Source organism: Nothobranchius furzeri, chromosome 2 (assembly GCF_043380555.1).
Source record: "Nothobranchius furzeri strain GRZ-AD chromosome 2, NfurGRZ-RIMD1, whole genome shotgun sequence".
NCBI classification, from domain to species: Eukaryota; Metazoa; Chordata; class Actinopteri; order Cyprinodontiformes; family Nothobranchiidae; genus Nothobranchius; species Nothobranchius furzeri.
Genome location: NC_091742.1, coordinates 92,999,967 through 93,019,402, shown reverse-complemented (window position 1 = coordinate 93,019,402; position 19,436 = coordinate 92,999,967). Strand labels below are relative to the sequence as shown.

Sequence of the window (19,436 nt, the reverse complement as noted above, 5' to 3'; positions counted from 1 at the left end):
ACGTTTCTGACTACAAAACTCTATATCACACAGAGTTACCGTAAATCCTCTAATACAGGCCGGTATTCAATTAAAGGCCGGGTCTCCAATTTTGGCTGGTGTCGGAGTCGGTGGGGGTGAATAATGGCCAGTCTCTTATTGTGGCCGGGTGGAATGTGGTAACAAGCAAGTACGGGGGGCAGTTGTGTCATCCGTTTCACTTTTGATTTGCCAGTGATAGACCGCGAGGGTAACTTTAACTGTGCGGAGACGAAGAGGAGGCGAAAATTTGATATCAAGTTCAAAGAGAACGTGCTGATTATGCTGCAGAACACTCTGGGGAGCAGTAGCAGGGGTTGCATGAACTAGTTGACTTCACTATGACATTTTATGCCTGTCGTCGACTAGTCGCTGTCATGTGATAATGACCGGCAAGATGCAACCCTCGGAAAAGACAGCAGCCTGCTGTCAGCAGGTGACAAGCTCTTGCTCTCAGGGGGGGGGGGGGGGGGGGGCGCTGTGCCAGAGCATCGGTACTGACACGCGATCGTTCATGTCGGTTCATTTCCTTTAATGTTTTCTGTCTTTTATTTGCGCCTGATGTGTTTCGCTGCTGTGGAGCGGGGCACGTCACCTTGTCCTCCGACGCACCGATCACTGATGCGGCCGCCAAGCAGGAAGCGCTCCGCTGTTTTCGCGGTCGGTAGATCTGCCTCCTGAGCACGGCCACAGTAACAATCAGGTGTCGCCACCTCAAAAACTAATTTATCACGTGATTGTTCATGTCAGTTCATTTCCTTTAATGTTTTCTGTCTTTTATTTGCACCTGAAGCGTTTCGCTGCACGCTGTGGAGTTGGGCGCTGCGCGCATCACCTTTTCCTCCGACGCACTGATCACTGATACGGCCGCCAAGCAGGGAGCGCTCCGCTGTTTTCGCGGTCGGTAGATCTTTTAGAACTGCAGTTCAAAGGTAACTCATAAGGTGAATATACATGAGCGCAGGTAGCAGTTTCTCTTTAGAATTGAGAGGAGATGCAGGAAGATAATAAACAGGCAGGACAGAAAAATAGTCAAATAAAAACAAGTTAGTTTATGTACCTGGTGGTTGCAACAAACAGACACCATTTAAGGTAATCAGAAGTGAGGAACAGAAAATGAAATAATTATTTTAATGTTTAGAGCAGCAGGAACTCCGAGAGGCTGCAGGCGCATCAGTGAGTTTGCGGCCGCTGCGCAGGGGGAGGGGGGAGAGGGCTGAAGGAGAAACTACCGTTGTTAAAAGAAATGTGTTTAACTTTGAAAATGTGGGCGCAATTTTAATTGTCAAAAACTCCAACGAACCATTAGTTCATTTTGCTCAAATAGAAATAGAGGCCTGCCTCTAATTCTGGTCCTCCTTCCAATAAAGGCCTGGAGCTTGATGAGCTTGAGTCAAATACAGGCCCGGGCCTGTATTAGAGGATTTACGGTATTATTGTTTCTATTTGTACACCTGCTTTTTTTGTCATGCTCAGAATTCAACAGTAATTATTGATTCTTATGTAAGCCAGTAAGCTTCATTGGTTAAAGAAAAATTGTTAAAAAAAAAAGGTCTGCAGCCAGGTGCTTTTGAAGAGAAGAACAAAAACCATTACGACAACTATTTTGTCTAAAAAACCACCAGCGGAAGTTATGTATGAGAGCCAGGTGTGTTTTATTCTGCTCCAGCAGGTGGCGGTAGTGCACCTTTACGCTGGTCACCGACCACCAGAAGAAGCAGAAACCGGAAGCTGCTAGCAGAGCTAGCTTGTTGTTCTGGTGTGTGAGGAGAATATTTGAGGCTCTGCAGTAAAAATGTCTTCACTTCAGTCTCTGGGAGAGTTGATCAGCTAAAGCGACTAACTGCTGCTGCTGCAGAAATCTTCTCACCAGGCTGTGGAAACTTTCTTCTCCTCCTCAACAACTTGGTGGAGTTCTTTCCAGAACCAGAGAAGATATTCTGCGGTCCTCGTGACAATCGGAGCTCCAGAATCAGGTTGTGGGTGAGAAAAGCTTTTCTCTAGACTTCCTGCCCTCTGGATCTGCTGCTGTTCCTTTGGCCAGAACCAAAGCGTTGGATCTTTAATCTCCTGCGTTGTTCTGAAGCAGCATCTTAATCAGCTCTCCTGCTTTGTTTCTATTGCAGCTGTTAGCTAAACACGGCTAAAGAAAACCTGCTACCACTTCAGGATCATCCATCAGCTGGGACTGATTCATCGTGTGTTCTTCACCACCTGGACCTGGACAGCATGGACACAGGTACTGGTGGATGAATGAATATATTGTCAGTCTATTGTAACCCTGGCGTCAGATTAAGTTACCACTTATTCAATAAATAATAATAAATAGGCCAGACTCTAGGTCCAACAGGATTACCTTACAAATTACCAGTGAGTGGGAAATGGAATAGCTGGATCCAAAGAATGAGCAAAAGAACACAGTTGCACCAGATTTGTAATTTTATATAGAAATATGAAAATAAAACAAAAAATACAGCAGCTGCAATAGACATATAATTAAACAATTAGGCCTTTCCCCCTATATCAGTAAACCTAGTCAGGTTGAGCTCAAAGTCAGTCTTCTATTTGGTCGTAGTCTAGTCAAAAAGAAAGTCTCCTCGGCAAGGGTGTCAGTTTGTTTTCAGAATGGCTGGGGACAATAACCATACACTTGAGTGGGGTTTAAAAATTGCTGGGGACAATAAAGTAGGCTAGCACTGGGGTCGGCGGCTCTGGAGCCGCATGCGGCTCTTCCATCCGGCTCTCTGTGTTTGTAAAATAATGAATGGATATTTAAATAAAATGCTTTATATTTTACTGCATTAATTTTACATCTGTATGCCAATTCTACATGTAAAGATTGTCTGCGTAAACCTGAACAGGTCCAACCCGGTCTTACTGTGAGACCGGGTTGACGCGTCACGCTTGTGTGTAATCATATGCGCTTTCTGAGCTGAAGACAATGTGAGATTCTGGGATTCTCCTCAGACGGCTCCTGGATGTGTCGCCACATTGGAGATAGCAACAAACACTATTCAGCCAAAGTTTCATAATCAGGGAACATTTTCTAAGTGACAAGTCTCTCTGAGAGACAGGGTTTGGAAAACACTCGCTTCAGTGGGAGGAACCTTCCCGCATGCGCTCTGGGTGGCTCTGGGGTTAATCAAGTTTAATTGTTTCTCTGTGCAACAATCTTCACAGGAAGGCAAAACAGTTAAACGGCAGGTTACATATATTTCCATTTGACTGTTTATTTTGACAGATGAACTCAAGGATGTTGCTTGGTTTGAAAGAATTACCCCGACGCACACTGATGCACATGGATGAGCTGACATTTTAATCGTTAACGCACATCGCAGAGGTAAAATATTCCCATCAGAACATCAGAGCTTTATACTGGTTCAGCGTGGGGCGCCCACGGTGGACAGTGAGCTGAAGATCTGAGGGGTTCGCAGCGCAGAACCACGGTGCATGCGATGATTTCCTCCCACTGAAACAGTCTGGAAACCCGGTCTCTCTGAGGGATGTGTCACTTGGAAAAATGTTCTTTTTATGAAATTATGAAACTTTGGCTGAACAGCGCTTGTTCCCGTCTCTAATATGGAGACGCATGACGCGTAGAGACATTTGATCACGCACAAAGTTTATGTGGAGCAGAAGCGGTCGGGCCACGGCAGGTGAAATGTTCCTAGTCTACATGAAGGGAAACAGTTTAATTGTAACATTAGTGTGTTACTGGACACGCTGGTCTGGTTGGTTAGACCAGTGTTTGAAGTGGAAAACACACACACACACCAATTAACATAATGCTGATAGCGTGGACTAGAAGCCAGGTGATGGTTTACGTATTTAAATGATGATCAGGCTGCTGTAAAATGTAATCTCCATCCACATCCAGACACAATTATCCTCCATTCTTTCTCTATTTGCTCTGCTCTTGTCTGCGCTGATCAGCTGACGGTGCGCGCGGCGCGCCTATAGCGGCTGATGCACATTTTACGCATTTGGAGAGGTGGGCTGCAGCTTTGCGTTTACTGGAAGATGGTCCACTTAACGCACGGGTGTAGACTACATATTAATGACAAATGAATGAAAATTAAATTGTGAGTTTTTACTTCATATTTTATTAATAAAAAGGACGGGGGAACACATTTATGACGTCTTTTTAAACGAAATTTTCTAGCGCGACCTGCCTGCTTCACTTAAGTCACTGCTCATTAAGGTCCGTCCAGAATTACCGTGGGAAATGGGTAATAATGGCTCTTTGATGGGAACAGGTTGCCGACCACTGGATAAGATCTGAGCTGGTAAAACAAAAATCCTCATCAGCAGGCGTTTTTGAAAGTGGGGGGGGGGCACAGCTGCCAATCACAAATTTTGCCGGGGACATGTCCCCGGCGTCCCCGGTTAAAATGACGCCTAAGCTCCTCGGTCTTGTAAAACTCAGGTTCAGTGGTCTGAGTGGTTACCACTGGAATGTTGGCTCAGTATAGAAGAATGATGTTCTCCTGATCGGGATTCAGTTCAGTTCGGGCACAGGCTCGCCATCTCCATCCGGAGAGAATCCAGGACTCCAATCCACTTCAGTCCCGTACCGAGCATAAAAACCTAGCCTGCACAACAATAATGCAATTATTGTTTACAGCTAAATAAAATTCTCATCTCTTATTCTCACAGCTATAGCTTTTACAATCTTTTCTTTCTTCATCCTTCATATTACCATAGTAACAATTTACATGCATGTACATTTCTTTTCTCAAAATACATTTTGGCAATACATGAAACAGTTTTTAACTCACGTAACTAATAGTTTGAATCTTTTTTTTTCCCAGTTTTTAACCAGTTTTTTTTAACAAGGCTTATGATTAGCATGTAACCATAGAGTAATACAAAAATTACACAATAACAATATGATAATCAACAAAATTGATTTTTAAGATCCACAATATTCACATTCATTTGGAAAAATAAAACAAAAATAATTATTTGTTCCCTTCTGTTAGCAGAATTACCATTAACATCCATTAAAATGAACTCATGTGGCTGGCCAAAGTCAATTAGCTTTAGTTAGTGGGTTGCTAGCAGAGCTTAGCGAGCATATGGCGTTAACTCACCAAGATGAGGTATTAGCGTGCTTGAAGCGCCAGCACAGCCACCTGGTCTCTCTAGCGTGGGCTCCACACAACCCACTATAACACATAACCTAAATTAGCCATCTAGAAAACTCAAATACTCTTAAACTTCTGTTCTGTATAGCGACTCACCCAATAAAAGGTTTATACGGCTTGACTCTATCTTCTATTTCTCTCTCTCTTAACTTCTCCGTGTCCCTAAATAAAAGAGACAGACCATCACACTGCAGCCACCGTCACTCACCCCGCCCCCTCCCCAAGACCGGATCTCCCGGCATCACAACACTCGGTCGGACTGAGCGCTTCCAGGAGAAACAATAATGAAATAATGAAAATAATAACGCATGTTTGGAGGAGCGTCTGCTGATCCTTTCTCCCTCTCCCTCCCTCCCTTCCTCCCTCCCTCCATCCATCCATCTCTCCCTCGCTGTGAGAGCCGCGCGACAACCCGTTCAATTAACATAATTTACATCCCAAATCCAACAGAACCGGTCGGGCTGATTCGGTTCCGGTTCGGTCTCAGGTTACAACTCTAGCGCTCAGCCCTGCAGTACCACATTAAGGCGGAGGTAAATGTGGAGGACACTCACTCTGACAGATTTGGATGGTGCGCTGGTGCCGCCGTTAACAAACAAAACTACATTCCACTATAATCGATGATGGCGTACTCTTCTATGATGCAGAATCGTTTATGTCCGCATCCCGATGCATCGATTATTTGATTATTTTCCTCAGCTCAACTCGCTTCAGATGTATCTCTAATCTGCAGGTAAAGTCGGCTACAAAGTTGTAGTCAAAGTAGCTGAGGGGGGTCAGAAATGTCGCCAAAGTTGTCGCCAGGCGCTATTTTGAAAAAATAAATAAATTTAAAAAGTCGTTAAGGGGGTCTGAAAAGTTGTTAGAAATGGCGACAAAGTCGCTAAGTTGGCAACACTGCAAGCTGCAAAAACGCTCATTGCTCGCTCCCGCGGTGCGCACAAACACAAACTGCACACGCACCAGGCGCTGGTATTCTAACAGAGCCAATAAAGCTCTGATATCAGAATGAGAGTTAACGTGATGAGCGGAACCAGGACCCAAATTCCCGGTGGGCCGATCTGAGGTCGGTGTTTTTAGTCGTCTCTTTGTTTTTTTCGGGCCGGTGTTCAGTCATGACGCTCTGCTGATCACCTGCTGATGAGAGGATTTCTCCTGTCAGTGGAACAGGTGAGCTGCTGAACAAGCGTTAGTTCCTAGAAACACTTTCTATGCCCAGACTGTAGTGACCTGTTATTTATCATTTTATAATTAATATTAAGTGAATGCACTAAACCCACAAATGATAGAAGATAAGATTAAATATTATTAATCATATTACTATCAAATGTAAATAAGTATAACAGATAACTAATCCTAATGAAAAAAAAATATTAATAATTTTTATTTTAATATTGATTATATTTCATTTCTAAGGTTTGGATGTCTGTGAACATTACAGAATATTCAGACTGGTGTAAAGAACATGATATTATTAATAACAGGTCATGATCTAAAGCTGGTCTGAGGTATAAAACTCTGCCCTGGGCCTAAAGCCCTGCAGATAGATTTAGTTTCTATAAACACCAACAACAAATAAATAACAGCAGCTGGATTCTACTTTGTTCCTTAAATTGAGTCACGTAGTTTTGCAAGTTCTGCAGCTCACACGTTCACCAGGGAGCTCTGCCAGCTGATTGGTTCTTTTGGTACCTAGTGCAGTTCTGGTGCTGAGCAGCATGGATGCATCAGTGGATTTCACTGTAGTCTGTGTTCATAATGGATTAAGAAAGGACAGGAAAACATTGTTAACTCAAATATATCATTATAATGAACATGTATAGATACTTTATCATACATACCTACCAGCCTGTAACTCTACTTTCCCCCAAAAAATGCACCAGACTGATGCGTTTAAATATAAAATGTCAAAAATAAATAAATTCTGCCGGGATATGCCCCCGACCCCCCTAGTGTACTTTAATACTTATTATCTTTTTTACCTCAGAGAAATCTCAACACCCACACTTTTAAACACTGTGTGTGTGAACGGGTTATTCCAAATTTTTCAGAAACAAGAATACTGACCTTAAAACCAATCAAAACCCGAATAGTGACTGTGTGCAAACAATGTGAGCCCCCCCCCCCAATAATTTTCAGTCAGATGAGAATTTTTTGCTTCAATCCCTGATCAAGAGTTAAACTACGAGCAAACTACTGAATTGGCTGACTGAGTGGAGGTGGTTCATAGATGTCGCAACCATTATGTCAGAAGGGAATGCCCCTCGCACTTTTTAAAAGTATGCATTTGGACCACACACACACACACATTTAGTTCACCTTTTGCTCTTTCGATTGTTCTCACAGAAATCCATTCCACTTGATTCATTAGCAATGACTCCGTCTGCTGAAGTCCGTTCCACGTTTTCCTGGTTGCTCTGCTGCACGCATGGTGGACGTGACCGACATGGTTGTCAACAAAGTTAGAAAATAAAAGACCGAATGAACCAAAGTGAAACTACAGGCTTGTCGAAGCTGGAGGAGGAGTCAGTGCCATTACTATCCCATAATAAGCAGTGTCCATGTCTGATCCCTCCACAGACATGGGGACATGAGGACATTTCTCACAAAGAAGCATAAAATAAGTAAAACTGTCCAGAATGAATGCTGACAGATGCTTCTGGTTAGAACTCGGTTTGCCCGCGGGTGATCTGGGTGAGGCCACAGAACCTGCAAAGACTCTCAAAAGGTCTGGAAAACGACCGGTTCGGCTGGCTCCGGTGAAGTGGAGACGGTCATACTGGGAAGTTTCGGTAATGGAAACACACCAGTTAGTGCCTGGCTGGTTTATAAAAGACACCCGTTCCTCCTTTTGGTGTGAGGATGCCAGCTGGTCCTGTTCCACTGCAGATAGCTCATCAGTACTTAATACAAGTTGTTTATTGTGTATCTACGTTGGTGTTAGTTTGGGATGTTCTGATCATACCAGCAACACCTGTGTGAACCCTGTGTGCAGCACGTGGGGTTCTTCCCCTTTTCATTCATGCTGTGCAGGACAGCAGCAACAATGTAAAACAACATGTCCGCCTAACTTTAACTCCGTCTGCGAGAGTGATGTAAGCTTTGAGTCCTGCAATGAACAGCTTCAGCTCCTGGGGAAGCTGATTACAGCTGGTTTAATACGACGTAAAGAACAAAGTCTGGGTGGAGTGAGGTGAGTTTCCAGGGATCGCTGCAGAGATCAACACCTCCCAGTCAGACGCAGCTACGCTCACCAACACCCGTCTGTATGAGCGTCAGAAGGCTCAGCTAATAACCGGACCATAAGGAAGTTCATGATGCTGGAAGAGCAGCCTTTCTCTGTGGTGGAAGAAGAACCAAGTTTATTCATACAGCACGTGTCACAGACCGAGGTCACGAAAGGAATCACAATAAAACGCTGAAAAATAATACGAGTAGAAAACAAAAGGCTCCGCCCACTGCTCAGTCACTAAGTAACCCACTACTACTAATAATAATAAATCTCCCAAAATGCTAATTAGTAAGATTCCTTTGCTTTGTAGTGCTCTAGCCTGCTGAGAGCTTAAAAGTTAAAGATTGTTAATGACTACGTTTACATGCAGCCAATATCCGGGTTATGATCGGGTTAAGGTCGGTATTCGGGTTTCTGAGTTGATCAGAATAACCCGTTTACAAGCATAAATAGAAAGAGTTACCTCTAACGTGCATAACCCAATTTAACTGCGGACGTTGGGGTAGCGTCAGGACGTATGGACTACGTCCAGACGCAATATGCGTCATTTCCGGTTCTTCTTGTTCTGGTATCCGTGAAAACAACAACATGTTTCCCAGTTCGGAAGAGATAGTGACTGCGTTTGTTTGCGCTTTAGTTTCGCGTACAAGATGTCTCGCTACTCAAAAGACCAAGATTCTTTGCGACCAGAGCATGCGCAGAACACACACTTTGATGGGGATATCCCGATATGCGTTTACACGACCAAACATTCGGGTTAGAAAAGGGTTACCCCAGGTGTAGTAACCAGGTTTTTTTTTTTTTTTTTTTTACCGTGTCCTGTCTGACTGTGAAGCAAGCAGAATTGATGTCTGAATGCTGGTGACAAGCCTTACAGATTTACTCTCAGGTGGAGCATCAAAGCGTTTGCTTTTAATGTCACGCCTGATACTTAAAACTTTATTGTTATTGTTGTTGAATGCATTGTAATAACGACCAGACACGGAGACAGAGGTGAAAGAGAAAGGAAAAGAAAAGGTGGGGAGAGAGGGGGGGGGGGGGGTGTCCACAAAAATAAACAATGAACAAGAGTCTGCTTCTAGACCTGCAGAAAATGGCAAAAAAAAAGGGCACAACAACAATACAACAAGATCTAGCTATCACTGCGTCAACTTGATGAAGAAAATATATAATCAACATTGCTTAACTGAAGAATCACGATAAAAAATCACAGTGCATTAAGTGTCCACCATAGTCTTAAGACCTGTGTTTAACGTTCCCAAGCCCATACTTTTGAGAGCACCATGTGAGCACCTGTGTACACGCGCTTGTTTATTTAAGGTTTCTCTATAGGAGCGTCCAACAGAGAGTGCGAGGGACCACAGATCCGCCCCCCAAAGATGCGCAGGAGACGGGGGGAGCTCCAAGTCCCAGGGATCCAAGTGCTGCCCCAGAACACAGGAACCCCAAGGAGACTGCAACCAGGAAAGCCCCCCCCGAGAGGCACAGAGGATCGCCCCGGGGGGCCACAGCCGGCAGAGTCCCGGGAGATATCAGCGGCAAGCCCACAGGCCCGCCCGCAGCCTCCCACCCCCTAGCCGGCCGAGCCCGGGACCCAGGGGTGACCACCCCCGCCGGGGACCCAGCAGAGCCCAGGGACCCAGACCCCACCAGGCAGCCACCGGGATCTATCAGGCTGATGCCTGAATCTTAAACCCCCAGACCCAGTTGCCACAAACACTCAGGCAGACCATGGCACAACCCCTCACACCAGGTGTGGCAGGGGGAGGGGGGACAAAGATCTATATCATCAAGAGAGGTTCCAGGAGAGGGGAGGAGTCAAAGGCCCCACCTGACATATAAAATCATACACAAACACAGTCACACACTCCCTCCCTCATGCTCACACATGCACATACAACCCAAGACTTACAAAAATGCACGCCGGACACCCACTCATGCTCCCCATACACACCCTATTCACTCTGGTCCCGGTACTGCTGCACACTGGGTACAACCATCACCGGTAACCAGAGTTTGACCCTTTCTGCTGGGGTGCTGATGAGCAGGCTCCCCCGCCCAACGCCGAGCACAGCAATCCACCACCCCAAACCCCAACCAGACGGCCAGATCTCCCTCCTAGCCTCCAGCCCCAGGAGGCCTAGCAACAACAGAGGTGGCTAAGACCCCTAGTCTCCCTCAGCCTGCTCCAATATAGTGTTGTGTGATCATGAGGTGTATTCCATGGCTGTGGTGAATGGGCAGTGCGGGCATCATCCGGCATATGCCAGCTGGTGCCACCGCACCACCCCACTTACACCCTCAGCCATCAGTGTCTAAGTGCGGTTTAAAATTGGAAGTGGGCACCGGCACCCGGGAGGAGGCTGAAATATCCCCCTGCCAAATGCCGTTGAATGTGCTCACTCCCAAGGCCCTAAGTGTGTGTTTGTGTGGAATGTCGTCAGTGGAAGTGTATAAGGTGCAAATAAAATTGGGGGGTAGGTTGCCACAGGAATGCGGAAATGGGGTCCATACCCGCACTCCCTGACTTGCCCACCCCCCAAGATCCTATGTGTATGTTTGTGTGATGATGTGAGGGAGCAGGAGGAGATAAATATGCGGGGATGGGGAGGAATGGCTGGCTGGGCTTAGCCCTCCAGGGAGCCAGCTCCCCTACTGGCCCCAATAGGCACCTCTGTTGTCAAACTGCCACCCAGGGCATGGAGACCCCAGCCCATCCTGCCAGGGTCCAACGCAGCAGCATTACAGAGCCCCACGGGGTCCGAGGGCACCAACCCAGCCCCACCCCAGCAGAATATCTATGCCCATCCCTGCATTTGCACAACTTCCAGAATATATAAGACATGGGACATCCAGGTAAGGTTGGGTCCTCCCCCTCCTGAACCTCCCCCCTCCCCTGTGATGGAACGGCAGAGGAGCCAAGGTCTACCTGAGGCCCCCGAACCCGGGCCAGGCACTGCTGCGTGTTCCTGCCTTCTTCCTGGCAGAATACATGTCAGGACCCGACCCCCAAGGCCCCGCCCAGATCCCGACCCGGGGCCGGCCACCCCCAAACCCCGAGCCCCCAGGCCCCCACCCAGACCCGCCCAGGGGCATTGCAGCCGCCAGGCAGTGACCCATGGCCGCCGCCAAGCCCCCCAAGGGGTCCCACTCACAACTACCAGTAGTCCACCCCCCGAGGCAACCCAAGCACCTCCAGAGGGGGGCAACGGCCCCCCAGTCCCAGACACCCCCAGTGAACCCACCTCTAGGGAACATCCAGACACTCCAAACTCAGACCCCACACCCCCCCCCCACCTACACCATCTCGTACGACAACCCTCGCTATGTGATGGAACCGATCAAAGGGGCCCAGAGAGATTCATCTGAAGTGGAAGCAGAGGCTATATCAAGTGCAATATGATCTAACAAAAGATTTCTATACTGGTTAATGCAGAGACTTTCTCTATTTTTCCAATTCAAGAGGTTAGTTTTCTTAGCGATGCATATGGCAGTCAGAACCACGTGAACCAAAGATGTTGCAATCGGGACATCGTCCAGGTTTCCCAGTAAACAAAGAGAGGGGGATGTTGGGATATGACATTTCAGACATTTTGACAGATCCTCACATACTCTACCCCAAAATTCCTGGACAGGTGGGCAGGACCACAGTGCATGAATGTAATTGTCAGGAATGTTGTTTGTGCAGTGTGTACAGGTGTCAGACGACACAAACCCCATCTTGAACATCCGATGACCTGTATAGTGTACTCTGTGTAGAATTTTGTACTGAATTAATTGTAAATTGGGGTGTCTGATCATTTTAAAAGTTTTTAAACAAGTTTGGGACCAGAAGTCCTGGTCAAAGCTAACTGATAGATCCACCTCCCATTTTTCAATAGGGATTGCAATTTTATCGTCTATTTTGGACAGTGTCTTATATACTTTAGACAGTAGTTTGGGGGGGTTGAGATTATAAAAGTCTAATACCCTTGGTGGTGTTTGTAATTCTATTTTATTGAGCTTAAATTTTTGTTTGACTACAGATTTAATTTGGTGATATTCTAAAAAGCTATTCTTATCCATTCCAAATTGGGAGACTATTTGATTAAATGGAATGAAGTCCAATCCTTCATATATGTGTTCCAGGTATAGGATTCCTTTATTTTTCCAGTCCGGAAGGTTCATCATTTTGTTGTTTTGCAAAATGTCAGGATTATTCCAGATAGGTGTGCGTCTGCATGGTACTAGTGAAGACTCGGTCATTTTAAGATACTCCCACCATGCTGTCAGAGAAGTGCTGATACTAATACTTTTGAAGCTTTCATGTTTTCTTATGCTTGAGCTAATAAATGGTAAGTCTGAAAGCTCTATCGTATTGCAAAGTATCTGTTCTATAGCTAACCAGGACTCATCTAGTGGGTTATCTTGCAACCATCTTGGTATATATTGCAGCCTGTTGGCTAAGAAATAATAATAAAAGTTGGGTAAATCCAGTCCTCCTCTGTCTTTGGTCTTCTGAAGCGTTTTTAAGCTAATTCGTTGAGGTTTATCCTGCCAAAGGAATTTAGTAGGGCTGCAACAAACGATTATTTGGATAATCGATTAATCGGACGGGGTCTCGACACGATTAATCGATTAATCGGATTACATGGGGAAATTTTTAAAAACTGCTAGGGAAACGTTATTTCTCTCCTTCCTTCACTTTATTTAACACAACATTATTAGAAAACAGTTCAATAGCAGAAAAACAACATGCCATCACCTAAATTGTCTTATAAGGTGTATAGACAGAGACCCTAAGCTACATCTATCTGTGACCTAAAATGCTTGGTCCAAGTTAAACAGCTTAAGGGCAATTCTCATCTGTTTTGTTTGATCTCATCTGTTGACATTTATTTTAAATGTAATTAAACATAGGCTGTGAATTAATCAAAATTGATCACTATTTCCAAAAATGACTGAAAAAATACCAAATAAAACAAAAGTAAATGAATGCCATCCTCCTTGCGATGATGCCCTGGGCAACTGCCATAAAGTCACATCAAGAAATGCTGCTGATCATTCCAATGATCCCAAATAGACTCACATTAGGCCACATGAAAGCAACTGAACCCAAAAATATATTAACCAGTATATAACTGCACTCTCACACAACACGCCTGCAGCAACAGTTAGGACTCCTCCCTCCCTTTTAAGAGCGTTTTTGCTTCCGAGGACATTGTGGTTGTAAAACCACATGCTAGTAGTCTGGCCCCGGTGTGATCAACCAGTTTCTGCGGGAATGTGACGGCGGAACCAGGGCCAGATTAACACTTTGTTGTACCCTGGGCAACAATATTCAAGGGCTCCATCATCACGACCCAAGGATCACCATAATGTGGTCACATACAGAATATTTTACTGTAATATGCAGTAAATATACTCAATACTTGAATGCCTGACAACACGTAACCCACCCAGAGTAACCTTTGACCCACCTCGTGTGGACTGACCAATGAGGAGAGGGTCTTAACTTGAGGCCCTCTCTTCATTGGTCAGTCTGCATGAGACTGACTCTCAACTGACGTTCAAAGTCATAGGCAGCGAAGTGTCTCTGTGCAGCGCAAAAGCCCGGGTGGACAGTTTGTTTAATATAGGGTGACCATATTTCCATTTCCAAACAAGAGGACAGGGAATCTGTGCCTATGACGTCACTCTATGGCAACGCCACACAAACCACGTTGGGACCCATTTCTTGTAAGAACTAAATTAATATCAGATTCTGCCAATAAAAGGGCTCTAAAACAATTCATATGTAAATATTTTGCATATTTAATGCAAAATCTCATTTTTATGCTTTAGTGCTGCAACAAGGTTTTATTAATAAGAAACTACCTTTTGTTTTACTACAGCATCGGTAAGCTTCCTGTGCACAGATTATTAAGGATGCTTGTTTCAGTTGTGAGATTAGACGATAGGATCAATGAAAAAATAAGTTGTCACACACTCCATGGAAACTTTCAGAGAATCCACAAATAGTGGCTTTCAAATGGTTTTGTTACTTTTTGCAAGTTTAGAAAAGAAGCAGATGAGACAGCATGTCTGATAATTTAGTTTTTCATCTGATAATATTAGAACATGTCAGTAATGTCTGAGGGGATTTTACTAACACTCCTGGAGAGGGTATGGATTACACAGAGGCTTCTGGGGAGCCCAGTTATGGAGGGGGGGGGGGGGGGGGGGGGGGCATTTTGCCTTGGCCCCCAAAATGTCTTGAAACGGCCCTGGGTGTGTGACTGAGTTTTGAAGGTGATCTGAATTGTATCAGATGTATAAATATGACGTGTATAACTTATTGTTTTTTACTGGTAAAAACGTGTAGTGGAGATAAATCTACCTACATTTTACTTTGTTTTCTTGTTTTTATTTAACTATTTTCCTGTCCTGTCTGTCTCTCATCTTCCTGCATCTCCTCTTAATTCTCCAGAAAATCTGTTGCCTGGATTCTTACCTTTTCACCTCATCAGTTACTTTTGAGCAGATCAAAGATCTCCTGACCGCAAAGCGCAGGTTTTCGATGCTGCGTGAGGTGACATCACCACAGCACAGGTGATGAGCTCCGCAGTAGCGCGCTTCAGGCACAAATAAGACAGAAAATAGAGAACATGTGCAGACAAGAACGATCGTGTGCTAATTATAGTTTTTTGGTTGCGCCACTTTGAGAATGGACCGTGCGCTGGAAGCAGCTGCCTGGATCGCTGTGCAACAATGCGGAACCGGTTCGCAGCAGCGCAAGTCTGCAGGCTCTCCCTCGCGCTGATCTGCCGGTACCGGCTCTCTCTCGCGCTGATCTGCGGCTCTCCCTCGCGCTGATCTGCAGGTACCGGCTCTCTCTCGCGCTGATCTGCCGGTACCGGCTCTCTCTCGCGCTGATCTGCGGCTCTCCCTCGCGCTGATCTGCCGGTACCGGCTCTCCCTCGCGCTGATCTGCCGGTACCTGCTCTCTCTCGCGCTGATCTGCGGCTCTCCCTCGCGCTGATCTGCCGGCTCTCCCTCGAGCTGATTTTCGGCTCTCCCTCGCGCTGATCTGCGGCTCTCCCTCGCGCTGATCTGACTTGCTCTGGTCTGTGCTCAACGGCGGGCGGGAAGGGGGGTGCTTTTGGAAGAGTTGTGCGACACAACGAATCGATGACGCAATTCGTTGCCAACGCTTTTAGTAATCGATTTTCATCGATTTTATCGATTCGTTGTTGCAGCCCTAGAATTTAGTAATTGAGGAGTCCAGAGATTTAAACCAGTCAGCTGGTGGTTTGTTTGGGATCATCGAGAATAAGTAATTTATTCTGGGTAAGACCATCATTTTAATTGTAGCCACTCTCCCCATGAGTGATATTGGTAAGGATTTCCATCTTGCAAGATCATCTTCCACTTTCCTTAAAAGTGGGATGTAGTTTAGTTTGGTTAGATCTGCTAACTTGGGATAGATATTAATTCCCAGGTATGTGATATTCCCTGACTCCAATTGTGTATTAAGCAAATTGACAAATGAGAAATTAATTGGTAGAACTGTGAATTTTAACCAGTTTATAGAGTAATCTGAAACTCTGGAAAAAGAGTTTATCAGTTCTATTGCTTGGGAGAGAGAGGATTGAGAATTCTGGAGAAAGAGTAAAACATCATCTGCATAAAGACTGATCTTATGTTCTATTTTCTTACACTTTATCCCTTTAATATCTGTTGTTTGCCTAATTGCTGTTGCTAGTGGTTCAATAAAGATAGCAAATAGTGAGGGGGAGAGTGGGCATCCCTGCCTGGTCCCCCTCTGAAGACAGAAGCTAGCTGATATTTGGTCATTCGTCCTGACACGTGCTGTTGGTGAACTGTATAATGTTTGTAGCCAGTTTATGAAGAAGTTCCCAAAACCAAATTTATGTAAAGTTGCAAATAAGAACTTCCAGTTAACTCTATCAAAAGCTTTTTCTGCATCTGGAGAAATCTATCAAATTAAGTAATCTACGCGAGTTTGTGGATGACTGTCTACCCTTAATGAAACCAGTTTGGTCAGGGTGTATTATGAAGGGGGTTACCTTCTCTAATCTTTTGGCCAGGGCTTTACAAATTATTTTGAGATCAACATTAATAAGAGAAATTGGGCGATAGCTGGTTGGAAATGCTGGGTCTTTGCCTGGTTTTAACAAGAGACTAATATTGGCTGAATTCATGTTTGGCTGTAATCTGCCGCTCTCTTCGATTTCCCTCACCATTCTGAAAAATGTTGGAGCCAGAATGATCCAGAATTCTTTGTAGAATTCTACTGGGAACCCGTCTGGACCTGGAGCTTTCCTATTACTCATGGATTTAAGGGCTTCCTGGAGCTCCGCTGATGTTAGTGGCCAGTCCAGGACTGTAACTTGGCTGTCTGATAATTTAGGAAGTGTTATCCTGTCAAGGAATTTATTTATCTCATTATCTGATTGGTTTATCTGTGGTGAGTACAACGTTTGGTAAAAGTCTCTGAAGGTGTTGTTTATTCTTTCAGGGTCATAAACTATATTCCCGGTTGAGTCTTTAACAGCAGATATGGTAGTTTTCTCTTTATTTATTTTTAATTGGCTAGCTAAGAATTTACCTGATTTATTACTATGTTCTTTGTGCTAAAAAATTGTCTTTTTGTCAATAATTCCATGAAGTTCTAATTTAGCTTTACGTAATTTGCTCATTGACTCTTCTTCTGTGGATGCCTCTAAAGACTTGATGATTTCCTCTAACTCCTGAATACGTTTGTTTTCTGTTTTTTTCCTATGTGATGAGAAAGAGATTAGTTTACCTCTCATCACTGCCTTTCCTGCCTCCCAGAGAATAGATGCTGATGTTCCAGGCAGGTCATTATGTTCTAAATATAAAGCCCACTCCTTTTTAAAAAAATCAATAAAACCTTCGTCTTTAAGCAGTGATGTATTAAACCTCCAGTTTCTGCTTGGTGGGATTGTCTTCTTATTTACCAGAGTTAAAGAAACCGGAGCATGGTCGCTGACAACTATGGGGTGTATCTCAGTGTCTGAAATGTCAGCCAACAATGAGCTGCTGACTAGAAAATAATCCAAACGTGAGTGAGAGTGATGGACGTGCGAAAAAAAAGTATACTCTCTACGGTTAGGCTGAAGAGATCGCCATGCATCACAAAGCCCATAATCACTCATGTACTGTTTAACTATATTAGTGGATTGCCAATTGCGCTGAGTCCCAGCTGTACTGAGCCTGTCTGTTAAGGAATTCATCCAAAAATTAAAATCACCTCCAAGTATAAGTGGACAGTCCAAGTGTTCGGAGAGTACAGAGAAAAAATTATGAAAGAATGGAGGGTCATCAATATTTGGACAGTATATGCTGACAATACATAAGCTTTGGTTCTGTACAGATATTTTTAACATTATAAATCTACCCTCTGGATCAAAGACTGTGTCCAGTACTGTGAAATTGATGTTTTTGTGTATTAAAATACCGTAAATCCTCCAATACAGGCCGGTATTCAATTAAAGGCCGGGTCTCCAATTTTGGCCGGTGTCGGAGTCAGCGGAGGTAAATAATGGCCGGTCTCTTATTGTGGCCGGATGGAATGTGGTAACAAGCAAGTATGAGCGTCCCAGCGGCAGGGTTATAGTCCCCAAATCAACCAGCAGGAGGCAGTAGAGGTTCACGCAGACCTTTATTAGGCTTTTTCTTCAACGCTTTGTAACGCTACAGACACGATCCTCTATCACGCTCCTACCACACAGAGTCACGGTGTCAGTTAACCATGCTAATTCAACCCGCTCCACAGAACACACATCACCTTCCCTGTGGCTTACATAACACTCATACAACACGCAAATCAGCACATAGGAACTAGCAGAACGATAGGAAACACATATAACACAATACCCAGAATGCACCTGGCTTACAACCCCAGCCAGGTCATTACACTATCAAGTTCAAAGAGAACGTGCTGATTATGCTGCAGAACACTCTGGAGAGCAGCAGTAGGGGGTGTATGAACTAGTCAACTTCACTATAGTGACTTTTTATGCCTGTCGTCGACTAGTTGCTGTCACGTGATAATGACCGGCAAGATGCAGCCCTCGGAAAAGACAGCAGCCTGCTGTCAGCAGGTGACAAGCTCCTGCGCTCAGGGGGTGGGGGGGGGCAACGCGCTGTGCCAGACCGTAGGTACTGACACGCGATCGTTCATGTCGGTTCATTTCCTTTAATGTTTTCTGTCTTTTATTTGTGCCTGATGTGTATCGCTGCTGTGGAGCGGGACGCATCAACTTGTCCTCCGACGCACAGATCACTGATGCGGCCTCCAAGCAGGGAGCGCTCCGCTGTTTTCGCGGTCGGTAGATCTGCCTCCTGAGCACGGCCACAGTAACAATCAGGTGTCGCCACCTCAAAAACTAATTTAACAAGCGATCGTTCATGTCAGTTCATTTCCTTTAATGTTTTCTGTCTTTTATTTGCGCCTGATGCGTTTCGCTGCATGCTGTGGAGCGGGGCGCTGCGCGCATCACCTTGTCCTCCGACGCACTGATCACTGATACGGCCGCCAAACAGCGAGCGCTCCGCTGTTTTTGCGGTCGGTAGATCTTTTAGAACTGCAGTTCAAAGGTAACTCATGAGGTGAATATATATGAACCCAGGTAGCAGTTTTTCTTTAGGATTGAGAGGAGATGCAGGAAGAGAATAAACAGACAGGACAGAAAAATAGTCAAATAAAAACAAGTTAGTTTTTGTACCTGCTGTTGCAACAAACAGACACCATTGAAGGTCATCAGAAGTGAGGAACAGAAAATGAAATAATTATTTTAATGTTTAGAGCAGCAGGAACTCCGAGAGGCTGCAGGTGCATCAGTGAGTTTGCGGCCGCTGCGCAGGGGAGGGGGGAGAGGGCTGAAGCAGGAACTACCGTTGTTAAAAGAAATGTGTTTAACTTTGAAAATGTGGGCACACTTTTAATTGTCAAAAACTCCAGCGAACCATTAGTTCATTTTGCTCAAATAGAAATAGAGGCCTGCCTCTAATACTGGCCCTCCTTCCAATAA

The 19,436-nt window shown here is 44.9% G+C and overlaps 1 protein-coding gene across 1 annotated transcript in view; it reads left to right on the top strand.

Moving 5' to 3' along the window:
- The first annotated feature begins 1,731 nt into the window (after positions 1-1,731).
- The window catches only part of LOC107373531 (gastrula zinc finger protein XlCGF57.1-like), a 47,004-nt gene continuing 29,299 nt past the window's right edge, over positions 1,732-19,436 (top strand). Inside the window, exons 1-2 of the mRNA XM_070548220.1 lie at positions 1,732-2,001; positions 2,145-2,257. Of these exons, the coding sequence (XP_070404321.1) occupies positions 2,248-2,257 (10 nt within the window). The 5' untranslated portion in view covers positions 1,732-2,001; positions 2,145-2,247. The remainder of the gene's footprint in view (positions 2,002-2,144; positions 2,258-19,436) is intronic.